Source organism: Crotalus tigris, unplaced genomic scaffold, assembly GCF_016545835.1.
Source record: "Crotalus tigris isolate CLP2741 ecotype Arizona unplaced genomic scaffold, ASM1654583v1 scf7180000017939.2460400, whole genome shotgun sequence".
In the NCBI taxonomy this organism is placed as follows: Eukaryota; Metazoa; Chordata; class Lepidosauria; order Squamata; family Viperidae; genus Crotalus; species Crotalus tigris.
The window spans coordinates 634,900-657,571 of NW_024096731.1; the positions used below are offsets into that span (position 1 = coordinate 634,900).

General features: G+C 38.1%; 1 protein-coding gene across 4 annotated transcripts in view; it reads left to right on the forward strand.

Moving 5' to 3' along the window:
• Window positions 1-20,680, forward strand: part of GNE (glucosamine (UDP-N-acetyl)-2-epimerase/N-acetylmannosamine kinase) — a 43,237-nt gene extending 22,557 nt beyond the window's left edge. For all 4 annotated transcript variants that reach the window (XM_039344791.1, XM_039344789.1, XM_039344790.1 and 1 more), the window contains 9 exons: window positions 313-465; window positions 2,686-2,898; window positions 5,292-5,379; window positions 7,276-7,486; window positions 9,456-9,585; window positions 10,770-10,991; window positions 11,726-11,908; window positions 14,524-14,640; window positions 17,579-20,680. In XM_039344791.1, coding sequence (XP_039200725.1) covers window positions 313-465; window positions 2,686-2,898; window positions 5,292-5,379; window positions 7,276-7,486; window positions 9,456-9,585; window positions 10,770-10,991; window positions 11,726-11,908; window positions 14,524-14,640; window positions 17,579-17,814 — 1,553 coding nt within the window. In that variant the 3' untranslated portion in view covers window positions 17,815-20,680. The remainder of the gene's footprint in view (window positions 1-312; window positions 466-2,685; window positions 2,899-5,291; window positions 5,380-7,275; window positions 7,487-9,455; window positions 9,586-10,769; window positions 10,992-11,725; window positions 11,909-14,523; window positions 14,641-17,578) is intronic.
• The last annotated feature ends 1,992 nt before the right edge of the window (window positions 20,681-22,672 follow it).

Below are 22,672 nucleotides of genomic sequence, written 5' to 3' on the forward strand. Positions count from 1 at the left end.
TGGAACAGAAGTCTAGATTAATCTTTATCAGTGTACTTTTCACGTTAGAATGTAAAAAAGGAATCTTGTTACAGGATGTTCTTGGCTTACAAATAGCATCAAGCCTGGAATTATGATTGTAAGTCATTGTGGTCATAAATTGAGGAATCACGTGACCAGATTTGACATTACAACTGTTTTTTACGACTGTCATTAAGGGAACACCATGATCACGAAGTGAATTCCGTGCTTGCTGGGTTTTTTTTTTATAATTCAGTTATTTTGCTTTTTAAGTGTGTATGCGTGCATTGTTTTTTTACATTGTTTTCACAGGTGAGGGTGTAAAACCAAAAGAGTATATAATCGCTTTGCAGCATCCTGTGACCACAGACATTAGACATTCTGTAAAGATGTTTGAATTGACTTTGGATGCCCTCATCTCTTTTAACAAGAGGACTTTGATTTTATTCCCAAATATTGATGCAGGTGAGTGAGATGACTATTATGAATATGTTAACATACTGTATTAGAAAAATGTATGTATGTGTATGTATGCATGTGTGTGTATGTGTGTATGTATGTATATGTGTATATATGTAGGTCTTTGGTTATTCAGGTTTTCTCCCGCGTCAAATTGGAAGTGTCTTGGCACGTTTAGACGAAGTCTCATTCGTCATCTTCAGGCTGGTGTTTTCGGCATCGTGCTTCTAAGAGCAATGTGTGATCGTAGCTATTTCTTCCTTTTAACTGCCAGTGGGGGTATGAACTGATTGGATGAGAGCTTGGCTGTGTTCTGATTGGATGGAGGTGTGTTCTGATTGGTTGGGAGCTTGGCTGTGCTCTGGATGGGGAGGTTGGCTGTGCTCTGATTGGTTGGGGGAGTGTTCTGTTTGGGTGGGGGCTTTGTTGTGGTCAGGTTAGTCTGAGTTGCAGGGGAATGTGAGATGTTGAGCATTGCTATTGTTTGGCTTCCCGTTCATGGTTGTGCCTCATCTTCATGGTGGGTGTCAGTTTGCTTCATGTATGGATTGGAGGGGTTTAAAGTGGCTAATGATGCAGCTGTGGTCTGGCTTCTGGTTTGTGCTCTTGCCTCATCATCGGTGTGGGTTTGGGTTTGCTTTTTGCATGGACGTGTGGTGGTGACATCCTGTGTGGCTTTCATGAGTGTGGGTCTGGTGTCATTCTTTGTGTTAGGGACTCGTTTGTCAATAAGGGCGGGTTTCCAAATGGCTGGTAGGCGGGAGGTATCATCTCGCTTGTTCATGCTGTGTGGGCGTTTTTCTATCTCGATGGCTTCTCTGATTATTCTGTTATTAAAGTGTTCAGTTAAAAGGAAGAAACAGCTACGATCACACATTGCTCTTAGAAGCACGAAGCCGAAAACACCAACCTGAAGATGACGAATGAGACTTCGTCGAAATGTCGCCAAGACACTTCCAATTTGATGCAGGAGAAAACCCGACTAACCAAAGACCTACATACAAACACCTGCGAAAATCTCAGAAAACAAATGTGTGTGTGTGTGTGTGTGTGTGAGAGAGAGATAGTGCTGTGATTATTACCCTCTCACTTCTTTGATACAAATATAGGTATCCTTGATTAACAACCGTGATTGGAACTGGAAATTCCACCAGTAAGCAAGATGGTTGTAACGTACAAGGCCTCATGATCGTGATGCTTAGTGACAGCAGTTCTGGGACTTCTAGTTGATGTTACTGAGCAAACCCTGTACTATTGTTAAATCCTGGTAGCTTCCCCATTGAGCTTGCTTGTGGAATCCGGCAGTGAAGGTTGCAAATGGTGATTGTGTGACTGAGGTGTTGCAACGTCATAATTGCAAGTTGGTTGCCAAGCATCCAGATCATGATCACAAGGATGCTGCAGTGGCTGGAGCTTTGAGGACTGTTCGTGGGTACCACTTATTCAGTACCATCAAAGTTCAAATGTCTCTGAACAAGTGATCATTAAGCAAGAACTGGTAATGAATATTCAAGACCAGGAGTATCAAACTGCCGGCCCATGGGCCGGACGCGTCACATTCAAGCCGCGCCCACCCCATTGCCGACAATGGCAAAACCGGCCCTATACGTTGTGCGACGTCACGTGACATTGAGAGTTTGACATGCCTGTTCAAGACCATTCAGCTTCCTTTCTCTCCTCTGAACCTTTATAGAACTTCCACAGATTCCTATCCTCTTATGTGAAATGAAGTGTCATGTTCCCCATCTCAAGTTTCAACCATCTTTAAGCCCACATTTGTTTTGCTCATAAAAGTTAGATTTAATTCCCAATCTAAATCACATTCATCCCTTTTAACTTTTATTCTAATGTCGAATATATGATTAATAACTAATTCCAGGAATAAGACGGTATGGCAGATCCCGGTTCTGTATCTGTTGGGTTGCTTCATATTAACATTGGGGATTTTTAGCAACTTAAATGCATTTTTGAAAGCTAAAAATAGACTGGTGACTTAAACAGAAGCCTTTTTTTCGGCCCATGTAAGTCAGATATTTTTTACACAAATATGCAGAATGTTGTAAATAAAGATTATCTTGAAAAGGAATTACAACAATTGATCGGCACTGGGATTATTTTCTGATTTAATTTTGCAAAGTGGCTTGTAATAATTTCTGTATATACCTTCATAGTCCTCTTACGCTTATTCAAAGTGCATTAAAAGACTTACTGTCTTTTTTATCACAGGGAGCAAAGAAATGGTTCGGGTAATGAGGAAGAAAGGTATTGAGCATCACCCAAATTTCCGCGCAGTAAAAAATGTTCCCTTCGACCAGTTCATCCAGCTGTTGGCTCATGCCGGTTGCATGATTGGGAACAGCAGCTGTGGTGTACGAGAAGTTGGGGCATTTGGAACGCCAGTCATCAATCTTGGAACACGCCAGATAGGGAGAGAAACAGGTATTTAAAAATGGGAAAAAAATGGCATAGCACTATGTTTCTTTGTTTAGTGGAAAACTTTCTGCAGCCGTGTCAAATTCTTTAGTGAGACTAAGGAAGAACGTGTATTTTTCCTTCTAGAGATAAGATTGCTGTAGTCATTCTCTTACCTGGAACCTGAAATCTGCCGGGTGGAGAGAACCATTTGACAAACTGAAAGCTATCGTTTATGTAGAATTGATACGGGTGGTCCTCAACTTACCACTGCAGTTGGGACCAGAATTTCCATTGATAACCAAGACAGTTGTTAAGTGAATTATGCCTGATTTTAGAACCTTTTTTTGCCACGGTTCTTAAATGAATCGCCGTAGCTGTTAAATGAATCGTGGTTAAGCAAATCTGGATGTCCCCCATTGACATTGCTTTTCAGAAACTACTGGGAAGGTGGCAAATGGTGATTGTAAGACCCTAGGACAGTGATGGCGAACATTTTAGAGACTTGAGTGCCCAAAAACTGGCCCAGCCCCGCTCCACCCTCTGCTCTGCCTCAACCCCGCCTGCCCGCAGGGCCACTCACCGCCTCAAGGGCCCACCACGGATCGCCCAGGCAGCCCAGCAGCTCCATGGCTGCCACGCCCTCTGCCCATGCCCCGCAGCATCAACTGTGTGCGATGGGGCGTGAGGGCAGAGTCTTGTCTACGCTGCCTGGCTGCCATGTCCTTGACTGCGCTGCTCCGTGTGGTCTATGCTTGGGGGCCACTCTCCTCCAGGGGGGCTGCTGGTGAGGAGGGGGTCATGGGAGGCAAGGCTGGGGCAACGGCACATGTGCCACAGAGAGGGCTCTGAATGCCGCCTCTGGCACGTGTGCCATAGGCTTGCCACCACTGCCCTAGGACAGTGCGGCGCATTGTAAATAACATGCCGACTATCAAGCTCTGAAATTTGATCACGTAGCCAGGGGGATGCTGGCATGGTTGAAAGTGTGAGGACTGGCTGTAAGTCCCTTTTTCCAGTGATGTTGTAACTTTGGATGGTCTCTAAATGAATGGTTGTAAGTCAAGGACTGTTTGTAGTTGACATTCCTAGGCAGTGTGGAAAAGAGGCTTTCTTCCTGAATATGACAAAAGAAAGTTCTAAGCTGAAGCCCAAAATGTCGGTGTTCAGGCTAATTTCCACATTGCACAACCATTGCAGTATATCAGGGATAGGCAACCTTGGCTCTTTTATGACTCGTGGACTTCAACTCCCAGAAATCCTGAGCCAGCAAATGGTGTTCAGGAATTCTGGGAGTTGAAGTCCACGAGTCATAAAAAAGCCAAGGTTGCCTACCCCTGCACTATACCTATCTCTTAGAACTCGGCATTTCCATGTTTGTCAAGTAAATGTATGTTGGTGCAGATGTACATGGTTTTATGTTGGAGGATTTGTGGTTATGTCCTGCAACTTGAGCAGCAGAGAGTAGTATAGAAGAGTAAGCTCCAATTGGTCAGGCGGTTAGAGAAGGATGGTTGATTAGATAGTACACAAGGCCTAAGTGAAGACTTCCAGTAGAATTTAATTCCTGAATTAAGTTGTCATTCTCCCCGCTTCCCAAACTGCTAAAGCTGCAAGGGAAATGGGGAGGGAGAATTTGAAACTGGGAATGGAGAATATCTTGCTCATCTTATTGATGGAAATTGGGGGACAGGGACAGGCAGCTCTTACCAATGTATCTCTATGGAAGCAAAACATTTTCTGACTTGAACGAGGGGCTGATTAAAATTGTAATTTATAATCAAGAAGATGAGCCTAGAAAAGTAAGGTAAAATTAGAGGAAATGTCTTTTTGGTGTTTATTTTTCTCTTCCTATGAAATAGGGAACCTAATTACTTATATGATTTCCTTAACAGAGTGCATTTCTTTGGCTAATTGCCCTGTGCAGTTAAGGGACCAAATAAGCATGCTTATATTTTAATCTGTTAAGGCTGAGAATGTTGAAAAGATTTGTGGACAATATAATGAAGTGCATTATTTCTCCATCAACAAAAATAAAAGCAAAATACACTTTATTTTTTGTGTTTTTTATGAATATACCCTTTTATTAATTCAGCTCTGCAGAGGATATTTTAAAATATTTGTTTGTCAATGTATATGAAAACCAGAACATGGATGTAATTTGTTTTATTATTTATTCAACCAAGACGTCAAGGCAACTAACAATAATTAAAATAATAGAAAAGCTGACATTTAGGACATTTAATTGTTTAAATAATTATGTTAACGTATTTGCTGCAATGCAAGAGTAATGAAGTTGGATTTTTAAACTATTATCCAGCATTCAGTTCGTTTGTATTAAGCAAATATGCTTCATTTCAAATTCATTTTCTTCTGATATTTAATATTCTCGGTTTCTGGGTTTGTTTTTTTTTTTTGAGGAGAGAATGTCCTTCATGTGCGGGATGCTGATTCCCAAGACAAGATACTTAGAGCTTTGCACATCCAGTTTGGGAAACAATACCCTTGGTGAGTAAAGCCATACAAATGAGTGTAGGAAATAGTAAGGCACCAAGAGAAAATATTACTATGTGTTGCAAATTTTTCAAAGCATCAGTTTCATTCAAATAGGCTAATACACAGCATTGGGAAAGCGTTTGTGTGATAAATTCAATAGTATCTTTGTATAAAAAAGTGCTGTCCTACAGAGAAAATGCCAGTTTGCATAATTCATTTATCTGATGTATATCTGTTTGCTTCAGATTTATTACTACCATATATCAAATAATAACATATAGATAAAGAGTGTAGAGAAGACTGTGTCCATAGATATCTCTTTTGGCAAATCCCAGACTCCCTGCCCAGCTAGATATTTTTTATATTAAAATAGTTAAACTGGCATTCTACAGAAAACAAGTTTCTAGCATCATCTTGATTTCTGAGAAAACTCTTATAATCCAAATGGGTTCCACAAACTACCTTAGAGAATAAAAATGATGTGTGGTTGTCTTTTCTATGGAAATGAATTGACCAGAAAAAGGACAGAAGTAAGCAGAAAGGTATAACAAATATTGTTCAGGAAAAGCAGCATATAGGAAAGGCAAATAGCATTTGGTAAATATGTGCTTTGTAACTGGTTATGTCTGTCATTGAAGCATTTTATGAATGAGCAATTTTTTCCTCCAGCAGTCATTTTATAGATTGCCAATTCTTTTTGCTGGTTTTGTATTTTATTACAAATATATATGGTGGTATATTTATTTTCATGTACACCCTGAAGATAAGTTTATGGCATATTGACTCTTGATTGGTGAATGGGTATGATCTGGCATTGACAAGCTTACAGATTCTTTACAGTCCGATACTAATTATTTTTTATTTGTAATAAAAATAAAGTTTCATGTACAGTAATTAGTGTAACAAATAAAAAAAAGGTTATAAAAAAAAGTTAGCACTTTGTGTTGCATAACAATATATGACCTATAGTTCAGAACCTCTCTGATTTAATTTTCCTTGATAATAGACAGCCTCAGGAATTTGTGACTGCTGTCTGACAATAGGATTGATAAAATGTCTGATTTTAGAATTATTGACCTAGTTTCATGTCATGCACTTGGAATCCTAAATAACTTTTTTCTATTTAGGCTCACAGTTATAGGTAGTCCTCATTTAGTGCCACTAATTGGTTCCAGCAACTTGGTCATTAAATGAAGCAGTCCTAAGTGAAAAATCACGTGATCACAACTGTGCTTATGTTTTTCTTTCCAATTTCCTTTGCTTCTTGAATCTTTCTTCAGATGAACTGGGGTTCTTTCACTTTGAGGACACCTTAGTGTGGAATAAATAAGCAAGTTAAAATAAGAACACGGGTTATACATATGTTGCTATTAATCTGTGCATCGAGGCTTAATTTAGAATTTGCAGGATGGATACCAAACAACAAGAGCACTAAGAGAGGTTCCAGGAGGGATAAATCTTGAAAGGGTTATTTAAAAATTGTCCCTGAATATGTTTACAACATTAAGCTAGAAATGCTTAGCATGGTGCTGGGATAATTAGTAAGATAAAAAATAATGTTTGTATTTATTTTCATTCGAGAGGAAGAGGTGCACCCTCTTATCCTTCCGCAAGTGCCTGAAGACCTGGCTTTTACTATATTCAAAAGGAATAAATGTAAATATAAAGTAAAGTAAATATAAAGTAAATGTACAGAGAATTGCCATTTTACTTTTTATTTTTAATGTTAATAGAACCATGATAGCATTAATAATCTGTGTACCTTTTTGCCAGCTAATCAGCTTGGCCTATATATCTGATAACAGTATATTTGCTTTTTTTACTCACAATCTGAATGTATAAGCTTGGCTTGTAAGATATTTTCCTTCTGTTTTGAAATGTTATAATTGCTTCCATTTGACGTTACAGTTCAAAAATATATGGCGATGGAAATGCTGTTGCAAGAATTCTGAAGTTCCTTAAATGTATTGACCTTGAGGAACCCCTTCAAAAGAAATTCTGCTTCCCCACTGTAAAAGAAAGTATTTCCCAAGATATTGATCATATCTTAGAAACCCAGAGTGCACTGGCAGTGGATCTGGGTGGAACGAATCTCCGAGTAGCAATTGTCAGCATGAAGGTAATTATAAATCAGAATGGTTTATATATCCACAGGGGGAAGTCTTGCTGAGAATATGTACACTTATAATTTTAAGTAGTATGATCAATTGACCTTTCAAATATAATTTTAAAATGCACCCTATTCCTGTATGCCAGCTTATTAAAATGTGGCAGCTTCCTGTAAGAGGGTAGCAAATTGGTAATAAATTAGATATTCAGAGGGGAAAAAAAACCGTCTGATACCAAAAGACATGTCGAGGAAGAAAAGAGAAAAAATGTAAAATATAACACATAGACTGCTCCAATAAAAACTGATCAGTATCAATTCTCTATAAAATAAAACATGTTTAAAAAACATAACAGATGTTTTGGGGTTTTGTATGCAAAGTGATTAAGGCCCACTCACTATCTTTCAGCCTAACCTCCACCACAGGGTTGTTGTAGAGATAAAATGAAACTAGAACCCCTACCATGGAGTCCTGGATAACAGGTGGAATATAAATGCAACTAATTCATTCCAGTTTTCAAATATAGTGCGATTTAAACATTAGATGAATTGATTGAAGTGAAACGGTGATCTAAAACCAAATGAAGATCTGTCATGTGTAGATCCATCCTGATTCAGGAAACACAGGGTGGAGCCCAAGACCACATTGTCTGTAGCAGTGCAGAACAGAATTCCTATTCAGCAATCATTCTTTCAAGTCTTCATACTTTACATCAGGAGTCCTCGGCCTTGGCAACGTTAAGACTTGTGGACTACTGGCTGAGGAATTCTGGGAGTTGAAGTCCACAAGTCTTAAAGTTGCCAAGGTTGAGGACCCCTGATGTAAAGTATGAAGAATTGAAAGAATGATTGCTGAATAGGAATTCTGTTCTGCACTGCTACAAACAATGTGGTCTTGGGCTCCCATGTCATAGCAAATCTGCCCTGGGACTGCATATACTTAACCATTTGAAAACCAATTGTAATTGAACTTTTTTTTAAAAAAAAAAACTGTTTTTAACATAAGCATTGTAAAAAAAAAACATTGTAAAAATTGCAGTTGATGGGTATTGTGTAGGTCCATTTCTCCCTTGGCTACAATGGAGCCTCTTTTAGAGCAGCACCTTCTATAATGTTTAGGCTTCCTCAGAACAGGATGTTTGTCCCCTTAAAACTCTCGCTTGGTTCGCTTTTTAACTGAAAAGATTACTTTAATTTAATTTATGTTTAAACCAGGATTGTCTTACATTGTTCTTTTCCTGTTGCAAAAGGCATTGACTCTGCCATTTTCATCCCCTTTGCAGGCCAGCAAATAAGCTGAGATTGAGGTTGGGCATGTGGTTTGTGTGGCCAAGAAAGTGCAGACAGACATACAAAGACTTCTCTTTTCATATAGTTAGTCCTTGACCTACGACCACAATTGAGCCCAAAATCTCCATTGCTAAGTAAGACAGTTGCTAAGTGAGTTTTACCTCATTTTACAACATTTTTTAACCACAATTGTTAAGTGAATGACTGCAGTTGTTTAGTGTCTTTAAGACACTTAGGCTCTCTTAAGCCACTTTGGTTTCCCCCATTGACTCTGCCTGTTGGAAACCACTGGGAAGGTTACAAATGGTAATCACATGGCCCCCAGGACACTGCAACCATCACAAATACATGCCAGTTGCCAAATGCCTGAATTATGATCATACGAGCATGGGGATGCTGCAATGGTCGTAAGTGTGAGAAACAGTGATAAGCCACTTTTTTTAGTGCCGCTGTAACTTCAGATGGCTGTAAGTTGAGGACTACCTGTATAGTGTTGGCTTGCTCCATAGAATACAGTACATGTCTCATCTCTTCAGTTTTGATTCTGACTGGTCAGTAAGAATTGACAACGGCTTGATGGCACATAGTCTATCGCTCTGTGCTTGTATTTGATGCCTTTTAGGAACAGCACTTTCATGACAGAAGTACTTAGAAAAAAATTAGAGTTTGATGGGCTTTTCTTTTCACTTAGGGTGAAATAGTTAAGAAATATACACAACTGAATCCTAAAACGTACGAGGATAGAATAGAACTGATCCTTAAGATGTGTATGGACGCTGCCTTAGAAGCAGTAGACCTGAACTGCAGAATTCTGGGTGTAGGTAAGTTTAATAAGCATCATTTTTTTTTTGCTTTATAAAATCAAGGCAAGAATTAGCACTGTGCCCCCCCCAATGTTGTTCTGTATTTCAAATATAATAGAAGGAATTGTTTGCTAAGTGCTGAATTTTACAGATACCTTGGTGTTCATAGACTGCAAAATGAATGAATATATTAAAATTGGTATACAGATCTGAGAGAGGCAGTTTGGTGCAGTTGTGAAGGCACCAGGCTAGAAACTGGGAGAGTATGAGTTCTAGCCCTGCCTTAGGCATAAAGCCCAGCTGGGTGACTGTAATCCAGTCACTCTGTCTTATTTCTAGGAAGGAGGCATTAGCAAAACACTTCTGGAAAAACCTTCCCAAGAAAACTGCAGGGACTTCTCCAGGCAGTATCCAGGAGTCAAAACTTGACCCAGAGGCACTAAATAAATAAATAATATTCTCAAGTTCCATGCCATATACTTATATTTCATAAGTTGTACTTCTGTAGGCCAGTGTTTCCCAAACTTGACAATTTTAAGGCATGTGGACTTCAACTCCCAGAATTCCACAGCCAGCGTTGCTGGCTGTGGAATTCTGGGAGTTGAAGTTCTCATGCCTTAAAATTGTCAAGTTTGGGAAACACCGCTGTAGGCAATTAAAAATTGTATATATCGTCTTCGATGATACTTTTCCCCTCAAAATTATAATAGGCCGAAAAGGCACTGACTGATCATCAAGTGTTAGATTGAAATAAGCAGAACAGCTCCTGTTGACCTCTAAATTTTTGAAGATTTTGTCCTGTCTTGTATTCTTTGTGCAATACTGTCTTATATTTGTGTGTGTGTGTGTGTGTGTGTGTGTGGATGAGGCACAATGAACAGGATATATGTGAATTCAGACAATGGTGTCTCCGCAGATAATGCAAATTTAAACAGCAAATTGTGGCATGAGTGACCCTGTGATAACAGTTCTTTACTTATCTGGGGGTTTATTGAAGAATTCTTAACAATGAAAAGTAACGTAAAACAGAACGGCTGAACTTCGTCGTTTCATTGTTGAGGGAAGTTGTTCAGTTTTGTTTCTGAGTGGGAAGCTAACACTTAACAAAGCTTTATTTTGGATTTTTTTTAAAAAAAAATGCTAGAATTAATAAGAGTCTTGTCCTGTTCTTCATATATCATGAAATATGCTGTTTGGCTCAGGCATTTCCACAGGTGGGAGAGTAGATCCCCGAGAAGGCGTTGTTCTTCATTCCACAAAACTCATTCAGGAGTGGAACGCTATTGATCTGCGGACACCGATATCAGACGCCCTGCATTTGCCAGTCTGGGTGGATAATGATGGCAACTGTGCGGCGTTAGCGGAGAGAAAATTTGGACATGGGAAAGGAGTGGAAGACTTCATAACTGTTATCACTGGCACAGGTATCAGTTTCCTTCACACTTCCAAAAACCAAGTTTTTTCAATCTCGTTTGGAATCAAGTAATATTTCCACTTTGTACTTATTTATTGTAAGAGATCACGTGCAAATAGCTATAATCTCTATCCAGCTGTGGGCGCACGATTAAATCTGACAGGAAATCTCAGATTTGGGCAGGGAATTGAGTTCACTGCAACTCATAGGAAGCTTCTCTTACGTTTTCTGTTATTTTATTAGATTGTAACTGATGCAAACTACAGGGCAGTGGCCACCACAACTATTGTCTTTAAACACAATATTAAGAATATAATGTTATGAAGAGGTGGGGGGCGGAGGAAAAACTGGATAAATGGAGCACTGGATAAACAGACAAGCTGAAGAATCTCAAACAAGAATGGACCAAGAGAGAATGGGAGTGAGGGTGATAAATTGAAAAATAAATTGGATGGTCAGAGCACCATCAAACACAGAATCACTCAAGAAAAGTCTGGGCCAAGGGTAGGCAACCTTGGCTTTTTTATGACTCGTGGACTTCAACTCAAAGAATTCCTGAGTCAGCTGACTCAGGAATTCTGGGAGTTGAAGTCCACGAGTCATAAAAGAGCCAAGGTTGCCTACCTCTGGTCTGGGCAATCAAGTGTGGTTGTATAGTTGCCTATGATAAATTATTCTTTTGGAATGCTATATATTTTCTAGTCTTCAGAGTTCAGCGACAGTGTCCTGATATTTTTCGTTCAGGTATCGGTGGTGGCATCATTCATCAAAGTGAATTAATTCACGGCAGCTCTTTTTGTGCTGCTGAGCTTGGGCACATTGTGGTAGCAATGGATGGACCAGAGTGCCTGTGTGGGAACCATGGCTGCATAGAAGCCTATGCTTCTGGGATAGCCTTGCAGAGAGAAGCCAAGAAATTACACGATGGTAAGTAAGGTGCTGTCCTGTTATTTATGCCCAGGTTCGCTGGTAGGATGTGCGTAAGTGTGAGCAACCTAAAAAAAAGTTCACATAACGATACACTTGTGATTTAATAACTACCATGTATAAATTAAGGTAGCAGAAATGCTTACTTCTGCTTTTACATGTGTGAACTTTGTTTCCCGAAGCCAAATCAATTAATGGAAGCTTAGCTGAAAAGCAAATCTACTGGCATGCCGGTATACACACTGACTACATTAGCTACCTTGATCAAGATACACAGGTAGCCCTTGACTTACAACCATCCATTTCATGACCATTCAAAGTTACAACAGCACAAAGTTACAAAGTGACCATTTTTTCACACTTACGACCGTTGCGACATTCCCATGGTCATGTGATCAAAATTCTGACCCTTGGCAACTGACTCATATTTATGGCGGTTGCAGCGTCCTGAGGTCACGTGATCACCTTTTGCGACCTGACAAGCAAAGTCAATGGGGAAGCCAGATTCACTTAACAACCATGTTACTAAGTTAACAACTGAAGTGGTTCTCTTAACAACTGTGGCAAGAAAGGTTATAAAATGGGGCAAAACTCACTTAACAAATACCTTGCTTAGCAACAGAAATTTTGGGCTCAATTATTGTCGTTAATTGAGAACTACCTGTATAAAACTGATCTGAAAATTTTCAGTGTCCCCATTTCCTCACTGTGTGTTCCTCTTGTAGGAAGAATGCTGTAGATGGAACGTAGCAAATGCCTTTTTTATTGCAGTTTTAACCATCACACGCTAATGAGTAAATTCACTTAAATATATTTGTACCTTGTAATCTAGGCTGCTTTTCTATAATTCAAACTAGTCTGATTTCAAAGACAAGTTTGAAAAAGCTGGGTCAATCTGTGAACAAAAGAAAATTTTAATCACAAGCTTAAGAATGTAAAGAAACTGAAATAAAGAGCAAAAAGCTAAATAAGGCTTTGATTTAGAATGGTATAAATGGAATAAGAGTCCAGACAAATTAGAATACCAAAACTTTTACCCTAAGGTTTTAGAATTAATTATAAACTACAAACATCATCTTGCAGGAAATAGATCTCTTTTTGTTCGTGTAAGTCAGTGTTTCCCAAACTTGACAATTTTAAGGCATGAGGACTTCAACTCCCAGAATTCCACAGCCAGCGTTGCTGGCTGTGGAATTCTGGGAGCTGAAGTCCACATGCCTTAAAATTGTCAAGTTTGGGAAACACTGGTGTAAGTCATTACAATGATGAACAATTTCATGATTTCAAAAACTGGACACTAGAGGGGACTAAAGATTTTAAAAAGGGGAAAGATATAAAAGCCAGTAGATGGTGCAAAACATTTTGTCGATAAAAATACTGGAGGAGACTTTGGAAGGAGGGAATTAGATAATAGTAGCCACAACATCAGCAATGTTAGCCATGATGTCTGCTTCTCTGGATAGACTATGAAGCAATGTCAGATGTAGAACAAAGTTTATCTGACAAGATGGAGATGGTATCAAAAGTGGATTTACAGCTGACGGGAAGTTCATAATTTAGAAAAGGATCTTTTACCAGGTGTACAACAAAAATTGTCAGATTTTAAAATCTGAGAAATACAAAGTACCACATCAAGAGAGCGTTCTGGATTTAAGAGAATTTTATTGGACTAGGATTTCAAGAGGCTTCTTAAAGCCTTGAACTGTTGATGAAGGGACAAAGAAAAAATGAAGATAAATCAAATCCTGTGGCAAATGTTTGAATGAACTAACAATTAAAGTAAAAGGAAGTAATATAAAGTTGATTTTTCATCAAAGTTTGAACAAAAGATGTTATTATTTCTGGCTACCTTTCATGTACTTTTTGCTGATATCAGGCCTGAAAAGATGAAGTTTAATGGATTTTTCATAGATAAGAAATAGGGTATGGGATAAAGAAATAAATGTAACTTCAGAGAGTGGAGAGTCACTAAATTAGTGTATAGTTGCTGTGATGAAGATTGGAAATCACGTCATCATATATTTTTCTTTATTATATTCTTACTTTTCTCTTCTCTTTTTTTGTACTTTTTACTCCTTTCTATTCTCCATTCTTTCTTTAAGTTTAATTTATGTTACATTTTTCTATTATAATAAAATCTTAATAAAATGTATAAATAAAATATGTAGATATGAGTACAGTATGTGCATTTATAGGCAATTGCATGAATTGAAAGTTACATTTGTAAATCTAAAAAGAAAAAAGAAAGTGGATTTCCTTGGCCATGCCAAGAACATTTTAAGGACTTAACTAAGATAAAATCCAGCATCAGGACAATGAGGGTTAAATCTGCATTTGCATTGCTTAGTCAGTTTGCTGATTTAAAAAACAACAATCAGATTAGGTCTGTTCCACTATTTTCTGGTACATATTTATGTGGAATCATTTTACATCTGTAGGAAACCAGTGGGATTCTATGCCAGAAAAGAGAGATAAAACTTCATTTATGGAAAAAATGCATCAAAATAGATTCTTTGTGATTTTTTTAAAATGGTTGGTAAAATGTAATAATCAGCATTGTCTGTTTTGCTTCTTAACTACTAATTCTGCTTTCTTCCATTTTTTTCTCCAAACAGAGGATTCATTATTGATTGGAGATATGTCTATGAAAAAAGAAGATACAATAACTGCTGCACATCTTATTCAGGCAGCTAAATTAGGAAACCCAAAAGCTGACAATATTGTTAGAACAGGTAAAAATACTAAACATAAGACTGAAATATTTGTTAGAATATTGGCTAGTGGCAAATATTGCTACTGCTGTAGCATCATCCTTGTTTGCTTCTGTTACAAAACAATAGCAAAAATAGGCCTTTTCTTTCTCCCGATAACATTTTAACTTTCTTTTGGAAATGCAAGGAGAGGGGGAAAAAAATAGACCAGGCAAGGTAAGGATGGATAAACGTGTTGGAAAAAAAATACAGTTAGATGTGCAGAGAATCATCGTCAATACATTGTGCAAAGCTTTGATAGATTATTTGCTGTGATAATGGTTCAACAGAATCACCCTGTTAAAGTTGTTCTTTGTAGCCCTGCTCATATTTTTACATCTGAAACTAAAGTGACTACTTTGTTTTGCTTCACTTGTTTTTAAAGCTTGTTCTAGCAGTTGCAATTGTTTGGCAGACAAATAGAACATTTCCCAGCAGATTGGGGAGACAGTTGAGGCTTTGGGGTAACGCCCAGTGCTTTATTGAGGCAAAACATGTTTCCTTTTTGGTAGAACAAGATAACCACATTGCCTCTACAGCTTAGAGCATCTCAGTACTATAAAACCAAGCTAGTATTCTCCTGTTAGTAGAAGAGGTCTATCAGTAGAATATTAACGGAGAGCAGTCTTAATTTGTTTCTTTGGAGGACAAGCCCTCATTTAAATTTTGTTGAAACATACTTGCTATCATAGAATCTAATCCTTGAAAACTTAAGAGATTTTACTGAAACCTGTTTAGGCAATCTGAATGTAGTAGAAACCATGTTTGATACTTCTCTTTTTGATAGCTCCTGTGAAAATAGACTCAATCCAATTTTAAGGAAGTTCTATTTGTGCCTAAAGCAACATTTCTATATAATCTAATCCAAAGAATAATTGGAAGCACTTTTTTTTAAAAAAAAAAAAGTTGGAGCATTATAAGTATTACTGAGAACCAATTTAATATAATGATTATTATGATTGTGATTATTATGAGGAGCCATGGTGATGCAGTGGTTAGAATGCAGAATTGCAGGCTAATTCAGCTCACCGCCAGGAGTTCGATCCTGACTGGCTCAAGGTCGACTCAGTCTTCCATCCTTCTGAGGTTGGTAAACTGAGCACCCAGATTGTTGGGCGCAATATGCCGACTTTGTAAATCGTTTAGAGAAGGGCTGTAAAGCACTGTGAGGTGGTATATAAATCAAAGTGCTATTGCTATGATTTTAGGCATTGGGATAGAAGTTGGAAGCCATGAATTCTAGTCCTGCCTTAAACAGAAAGCTGGCTGATAAATTCAGGCCATTCTCTCTCACACAACTTTAAGAAGAAGCCTGTGGCAGACCATTTCTGAAAATGTTCACAAAAAAAAATTGCAGGGGCTTCTTGGGAAGCAAAACCGACTGCAAGGCACCAACCCAGCCCCACACCATTATGATTACTACTACGGTCGTTATTACTCAAACCTATACTGCTCCATTCCCTCAGGTGTCCCTGAAAGATTCACCCTCACACATCTGTGTCTTATCTCTAGAGTCCATATTTGATGGTTCAACAGACAATGGAAAACAGGAATTTGGATTTCTGACTGTCATGAAATAATTTTTTATCAGTGAAATCATGTTTACTTTGAAACTCTACAGTGCTTCTTTGAATCCATACTTACGACTTTTTCTCCAATTCTTTTTTCTTTCATCTCAGCATATTATATTTTACTCTTTATTTTAATTGTCAGTTCTCAATAATTTGTTGTTGTTGTTAATTGCAAAGTCATGTCCGACCCATGGCGACCCCATGGATAACGTTCCTCCAGGTCTTCCTGTCCTCTACCATCTTCTGGAGTCCATTTAAGTTCATGCCTACTATTTCAGTGACTCCATCCAGCCACCTCATTCTCTGTCGTCCCCTTCTTCTATTGCCCTCAATCTTTCCCAGCATTAGGCCCTTCTCCAGTGAGTCCTTCCTTCTCATTAGGTGGCCAAAGTATTTGAGTTTCAACTTCAGGATCTGGACTTCTAAAGAGCAGTCAGGGTTGATCTCTTCTAGGACTGACTGGTTTGATCGCCTTGCAGTCCAAGGGACTTGCAGGAGTCTTCTCCAGCACCATAGTTCAAAGGCCTCAATTCTTTGGCACTCAGCCTTTCTTATGGTCCAACTTTCACGGCCATACATTGCAACTGGGAAAACCATGGCCTGGACTATACGCACTTTTGTTGGCAGGGTGATGTCTCTGCTTTTTAGTATGCTGTCTAGATTTGTCTCAATAATAGCCAACGAATTTGTAAAGATATAAAACATCTTTAATGTTTTGGAGTAATAAGCATGTTATATTGCATAGAAGAGATTGTTTTTATCATGATTAGTTAAGTTTTTATGTGATTCAGAATGAAGTCACATAAGGTAGATAATTGCTTCGTGTTGGACAGTTGAAAGTGGTGCGAAAGAGGCAGTTGCTGCTTTATGGTCCTCTTACCAATAAGAGTTGTGCACATTCTGTTCAGTTAGAGAAGATAGTGAGGGAAAAAATGTAGCCATAAAGCAGCACATCTTGGGATTACTTTTCCAAGGATTCCTTGCTAGCATTGGCAAAAGTAAGATGGATGTTTTAGTTCCAATATCTGGCAAGAACTCAGATGGAAAGGCTAGTACATAATAAGGAAAGAGTTTCTTGTGGGGTCCTTGGTGTTCTCTGAGCTTGGTGATTTTCTTGCAGACATTTCATTACCAAATTAGGTAATGGGAGGATGTTCTAGCGCTGAAGATGTTACCTAGTTTGGTAATGAAATGTCTACAAGGAAACCACCAAGCTCAGAGAACACCAAGGACCCCACAGTTCAACCCTGAGCTGCAAATAGCCTCTTCCTTCGGTAAAGAGCTTCTTTCTTGTATAACTCTCATTCCTATGTTCTTCCTGACTCATGTTTCCTTTTTTTCCCTCACAGCGGGAACAGCCCTGGGCCTTGGAATCGTTAATGTTCTGCACACCATTAGCCCTTCCCTGGTGATACTGTCTGGCGTCTTGGCCAGTCATTATGTCAATGTTGTCAAAGATGTGATCCGTCAGCGAGCGTTATTCTCTGTCCAGGCAGTGAATGTGGTTGTCTCAGACCTGAGCGATCCTGCCTTGCTTGGAGCCGCTAGCATGGTTCTGGATTATACAACACGCAGGATATGCTAAACACCTGGGGGAAAAGTAGAAATCCTTACGAAGTTTATAACAGGAAAAATATTTCCTACTGATGTTGGAGGTTTTTGGGGTTGTTTCAGATGATTTTATGGAAACCTCGCCATAAAAATTGTTCCCTTCCTTTATTTAATTGCTACTTTTATATGTTGGAAGAAACACGGCTCAGAAGAGGACTCTCTTGTAGACAAAATGAAATTAAATACTTCTTGGGAGCTACAATTTGTAAAATGTTCTTCTGAATGTTCTTCTTCCTAATGTATTTTCAAATTGTTTTTCTCAGTAGGTGGTAATTTCAGTAAGCAGACCTTTGTTATGCAAGTACAGAAATATCCCTGACAGATATATGTAACCATTTCCATCTCTGCAGAGCTGGGCAGGTATGATCTCTGTGTGAGAGAAATTGGAAACATCTCACAGTAAAATACCCAGCATTATGATGTGATTATCAATGAATACATTAATTAGAATATAATCCTTATTAGGATGATTACATATGCTGCACATGTTCACTTTCAAAGTGCTTTCCTTACAGAAATGCCCTTCAGTAATACTGAATTATAGAATGATCGTAACTGTCAATTCTGTTGGCCAGCAGTTACGGCAGCTGTAATCTAGAACCCCCCAAAAGGCACATGTTTGGAGACATACAGTGTGCTAGGATGGAGAACAAAATGTATGCTTTTTCTCTCTGTTAACAATAGTCATATTTTATATACATCCTCTGAATTGTGATTCCTACCACCTGGTTTTCATGTTCTTTGCTGTAAATAATTGAGTTTTGAAAATACAGGGTGTAAAAAGTTATCCATGTGAAACAAAGTAAGATAGATTTCTGTATGAAAGTTTGAGCTCCTTCTCCAAATTCAACAAGCACTTTTGGTTCTTTTAGCTGGCTTTAATATGTCAAATGTCGTACATATTCTTGTATTCCAAAGGAATATTTACCTTTTCCTATTTTGTCCTATTTTGAAAAATATTATGCAGTATACATATATTGATTAAAATTCTGCCCCAAGCCAAACAACCATCTTGAGTATTAAGTAAACTTTTCATTTCCATATTCTTCCTGGAATTATACAAGAAGGGAATTTCCAGACCTTGGCTGCCATTGAACTACGGGAGTGAGTTGCCTCCAATGCAAGCCTACCGAGAGAATCGAGCAATTAATATAAATACTGTAGCAGAGAGTTCAGTTTAAATGAAGAGGGTCCATTTTCATCCTGAAACAACTGCTACTTTGAAGGAAGCTTGAGCATCTGAATAGATTTTGATTGTATATTTTGTTTTGGAGTTCAAAGGAGCATTTTGCAAAAATACACAACTTAGTTTTCAGCAATTCTCTTAGGAGTGCTAAATCTCACCCTGGTTTTCTGTATGAAAGAAATTGGAAAACACATGAAATGGCGTTGTTGTCAGTTTTGTTCAGTTAGGCAAGCGGGATGAAAACAATGACAATAGTCTTGAAGAAAAATGAAAATCCAATTCCCATGCCACAAACATCTTTCAGACTGGAACAGATTGCTAACATTTAAGGCTTTCTCAAATTGAATCTGCACCTGAAGAGTAAAGGAAAAAAGTATACATTTTACTAACACTTCTTCCTGCAACTACAAGTTGGTAAGAAAAAAAAAATGAATTGTTACAAGTACCCTGCACTGAAGCCACCACCAATCTAAATGTATTGTTTGGGATTATGCTTGTTTTCTTAACCTGAACAAGTTGTGCGTGCAGTTAAGCTCAGCATTTGGGACATTCTAGGCAAGGGATGCAGAAGAACAGCCTTACAGAAACAGATCTGACTTTCCATGTCCTCTTGGAAGCCTAATCCACTTAGTAAACTGAGTTTCATCAAGCCAGTTTCTTCTCCAAATAATGCTCAACTGCCTTAAATATTTAGTGTGTTTTTGGCAAAGACAAGTTCTTTATTTTTGTGCATTCTTACAAGTTATCCCAAAATAGTGAAGCTGTCATTTTGGGGGTGGGTTTTTGTTTGTAAAATAATTTGCTATTAGATAGAATGGAAAAGGAATGTAGTGCTATGCTCACTTGGCTTTTAAACCATGAAAGAAACATCCAAGTTCAGCACTAAATGATAATGATATAGTGCAAGTAGGGCTGTTGTGGCTTCAGTTTACTGCTGGTGAGACTTGTAGACTTTTTTCTTGGGGCTTTTGCTCTGAGCAATGCCAATCATCTTTGGGAGGACAGAAATTCCTAAAGCTCCTATCCCAAGATAATATACTATATTGTCTAATAATTCCCAGAATGCCCCAGTATACTAGCTTCAGTCTGAAAGATATGTAACGATACCATGTTGTCTTTAATTGCTAATCTAGCAGAGATAAATCTCATCAGCAAAGGGCATTGCTGCACCTCTAAACTATGGTGCAGATGTCTTTATGTGTAAGTAACGTTCATTTTATGTGGTTAGTAACTGTTAGTACTGAAATTTTAAGAGGCTCTTTGCCTGCTTTATTAAATTCGATAAGTGTTAGCTCAATTGTATATTCAGTTTGATAAGCACCAGTGAAAAAGATTTACGATTCCCAGTAGCATTACTTTAAAAGCAAAACTGTCTTTAATTGAATAGTGATCTTAATATTTGTTACTTAGTTCAGCATAGCTCCTGCATCATCACTTTAATTGGGAAAGGAAGACATCTTTACATCTGCCTATGTTGTATGTATAAAAATAGTTTCTATTTCTTGTTGGCATGAAAAATATGGTTTTCTCTGTTGCCTTATTAAAACAATTAGTTCTGTACGTTCTGTTGTCTAAATGTTGTTAGATCTAAGTGACTTCAAGCTAAACATCAAAGATTTAAATAAAAAATAAAATTATGTATATATCAAGTTTCCATTAAGTATCTTATTTATCCAGCTATTAGTTTGAGAAGCATAACATCTACATTATTTTTATCATCGCCCACTACTATAAAATTCCTAAAATTAAACCAAAATCAGAGGATACTTGGATAGGATACGGGTTACTTTTAGATCAATTCCATAAAATTTATTTCTAAATCTCTTAAAATGGCTGTTGATCTTGAAGGAATCTGAAAAGCAAGCTTATTAATAAGCTCTAGCTATGATGTAATAACGGTTCACACCTTTTGTGAATAAAGTTAATTGCTTGACCAATAACCTTCATCAATTATTCAGAAAGGAATTGTTTAGTTCCAAAGGTTTTGCATACTTAAGAACTGTATAAAATGTAGCTTCCTCAACTTCTACTTAATGCTGTTTTAGAAGCAGCTACTGTAGGAATATCTCCCTTATCCTTAGTGTCTGAAACTGGATACCGTCCTCAGATTCCAGGTTTTCCCACCCTTCGTTATCAGGCATAATCCCTTTCTTTAAAAACTATCTCTTATAGACCTCTTCTGTTAGATTTTACTCCCATAGACTCCAGCTGAAAAAGTATTGGAGAAGACAGTTCCAAGTTAAACCAGGAGGAAAGGATAGTACAAGTCTCAAATACTTGACATTGTAGTTTTAAATTAAAACCACAGGGGCAGAGAATATGACAAAATGAAGCAACAAAAAAGATAGTGCTTTCTTTGGTATAGGAAAAAGACATCCTGTGTGTTTTGGGTGACTAAAATAAGTATATATCAAATGTGCCAAAAATAAATGATTTTTTTGTAATTAAAATTTCAATCTTATAGCATAACATTGCAGATTTTCTGATTCTTTGGAACTCATTAAGCTAACTAAAAAAATTGTGTGTGGGGGGGAAAAATGTAAAAAAAATGTGGCTGATATTCAAGACAAAGCATAATCCAGTTTCAACCTATGGTGGAATTAAATAACTTTCAGGAATACAAATTATGTTACCTGTCACAGTATAGCCCTCCCTACTCTGGCCACCCACAGATATACAAACTTCAATTCCCAGAATTCCCAGCACCAGCCATGCTTGCTATAGAATTCTAGAACTGGCCAACATACATGAAGACTATTGTTAAAGTGCTACACAGTACAGTGCTAGATTAGCTGCATAATCACCTCTCCCAAATGGTATCTGCCTGTCCTAGGTTAAATAGGGTGGGTATGCTCCAGGCCCCCTCCTTTAAGCACTGCCATCTGGTGGGACCTCAGTGGTGTACCTTCTCAATGGCTGCCACAGTCCTTTCGAAGAGCCTCCAACCCCAGGGATCCGTTCCTGAGGGCTGTGAAGATCTGGTTCCTCCCCTAAGAACTGAATGGGTGTTGAACTGCGAGGAAGATTGGTCTGGAACTTGGGGAAAGGGTACATTTGTTTCGAACTGTTTTTTTAAATGGGTTTTAATGGGTTCAATTCAACATATTGTTTTTGACCTTTAAATACCTTCATGGGATGGGGATGGGTTATTTCAGGGACTGCCTCTTCTCAGTTACATCTGCTCATCCCATCAGATCTAGCAGGAGGCATGCTATAGATCCCATATCCAAGTGAGGTTGGTTTCATCCCTGTTGATTTTCCAGAAGTCCCTCAAAACCTGGTTATGCCATCAGGCCTGGGAACCCCAGGATATCGGCAAAGTACTGAGGAGGCTCCATGGTGGTCGGCATCTGCTGATCTTTGTAATTTTTAAAATTTTCCCGGATAATAGTTTTACGTGTCATTATTTTATAATATGCTTTTTTGTGACATGGGCAGCTTTATAAATTTGATGAATAAATGAATGATGAACTGCCTCAGGTCATTGTATGAAGTATGTGGCCATTTAAATCTTGTGAATAAATAGTTAAATAAATATTCCAGGTCTGGTTTATTAGTATAAACCATGGGTAGGCAACCTTGGCTCTTTTATAACTCGTGGACTTCAACTCCCAGAATTTCTGAGCCAGCATAACTTCTGGGAGTT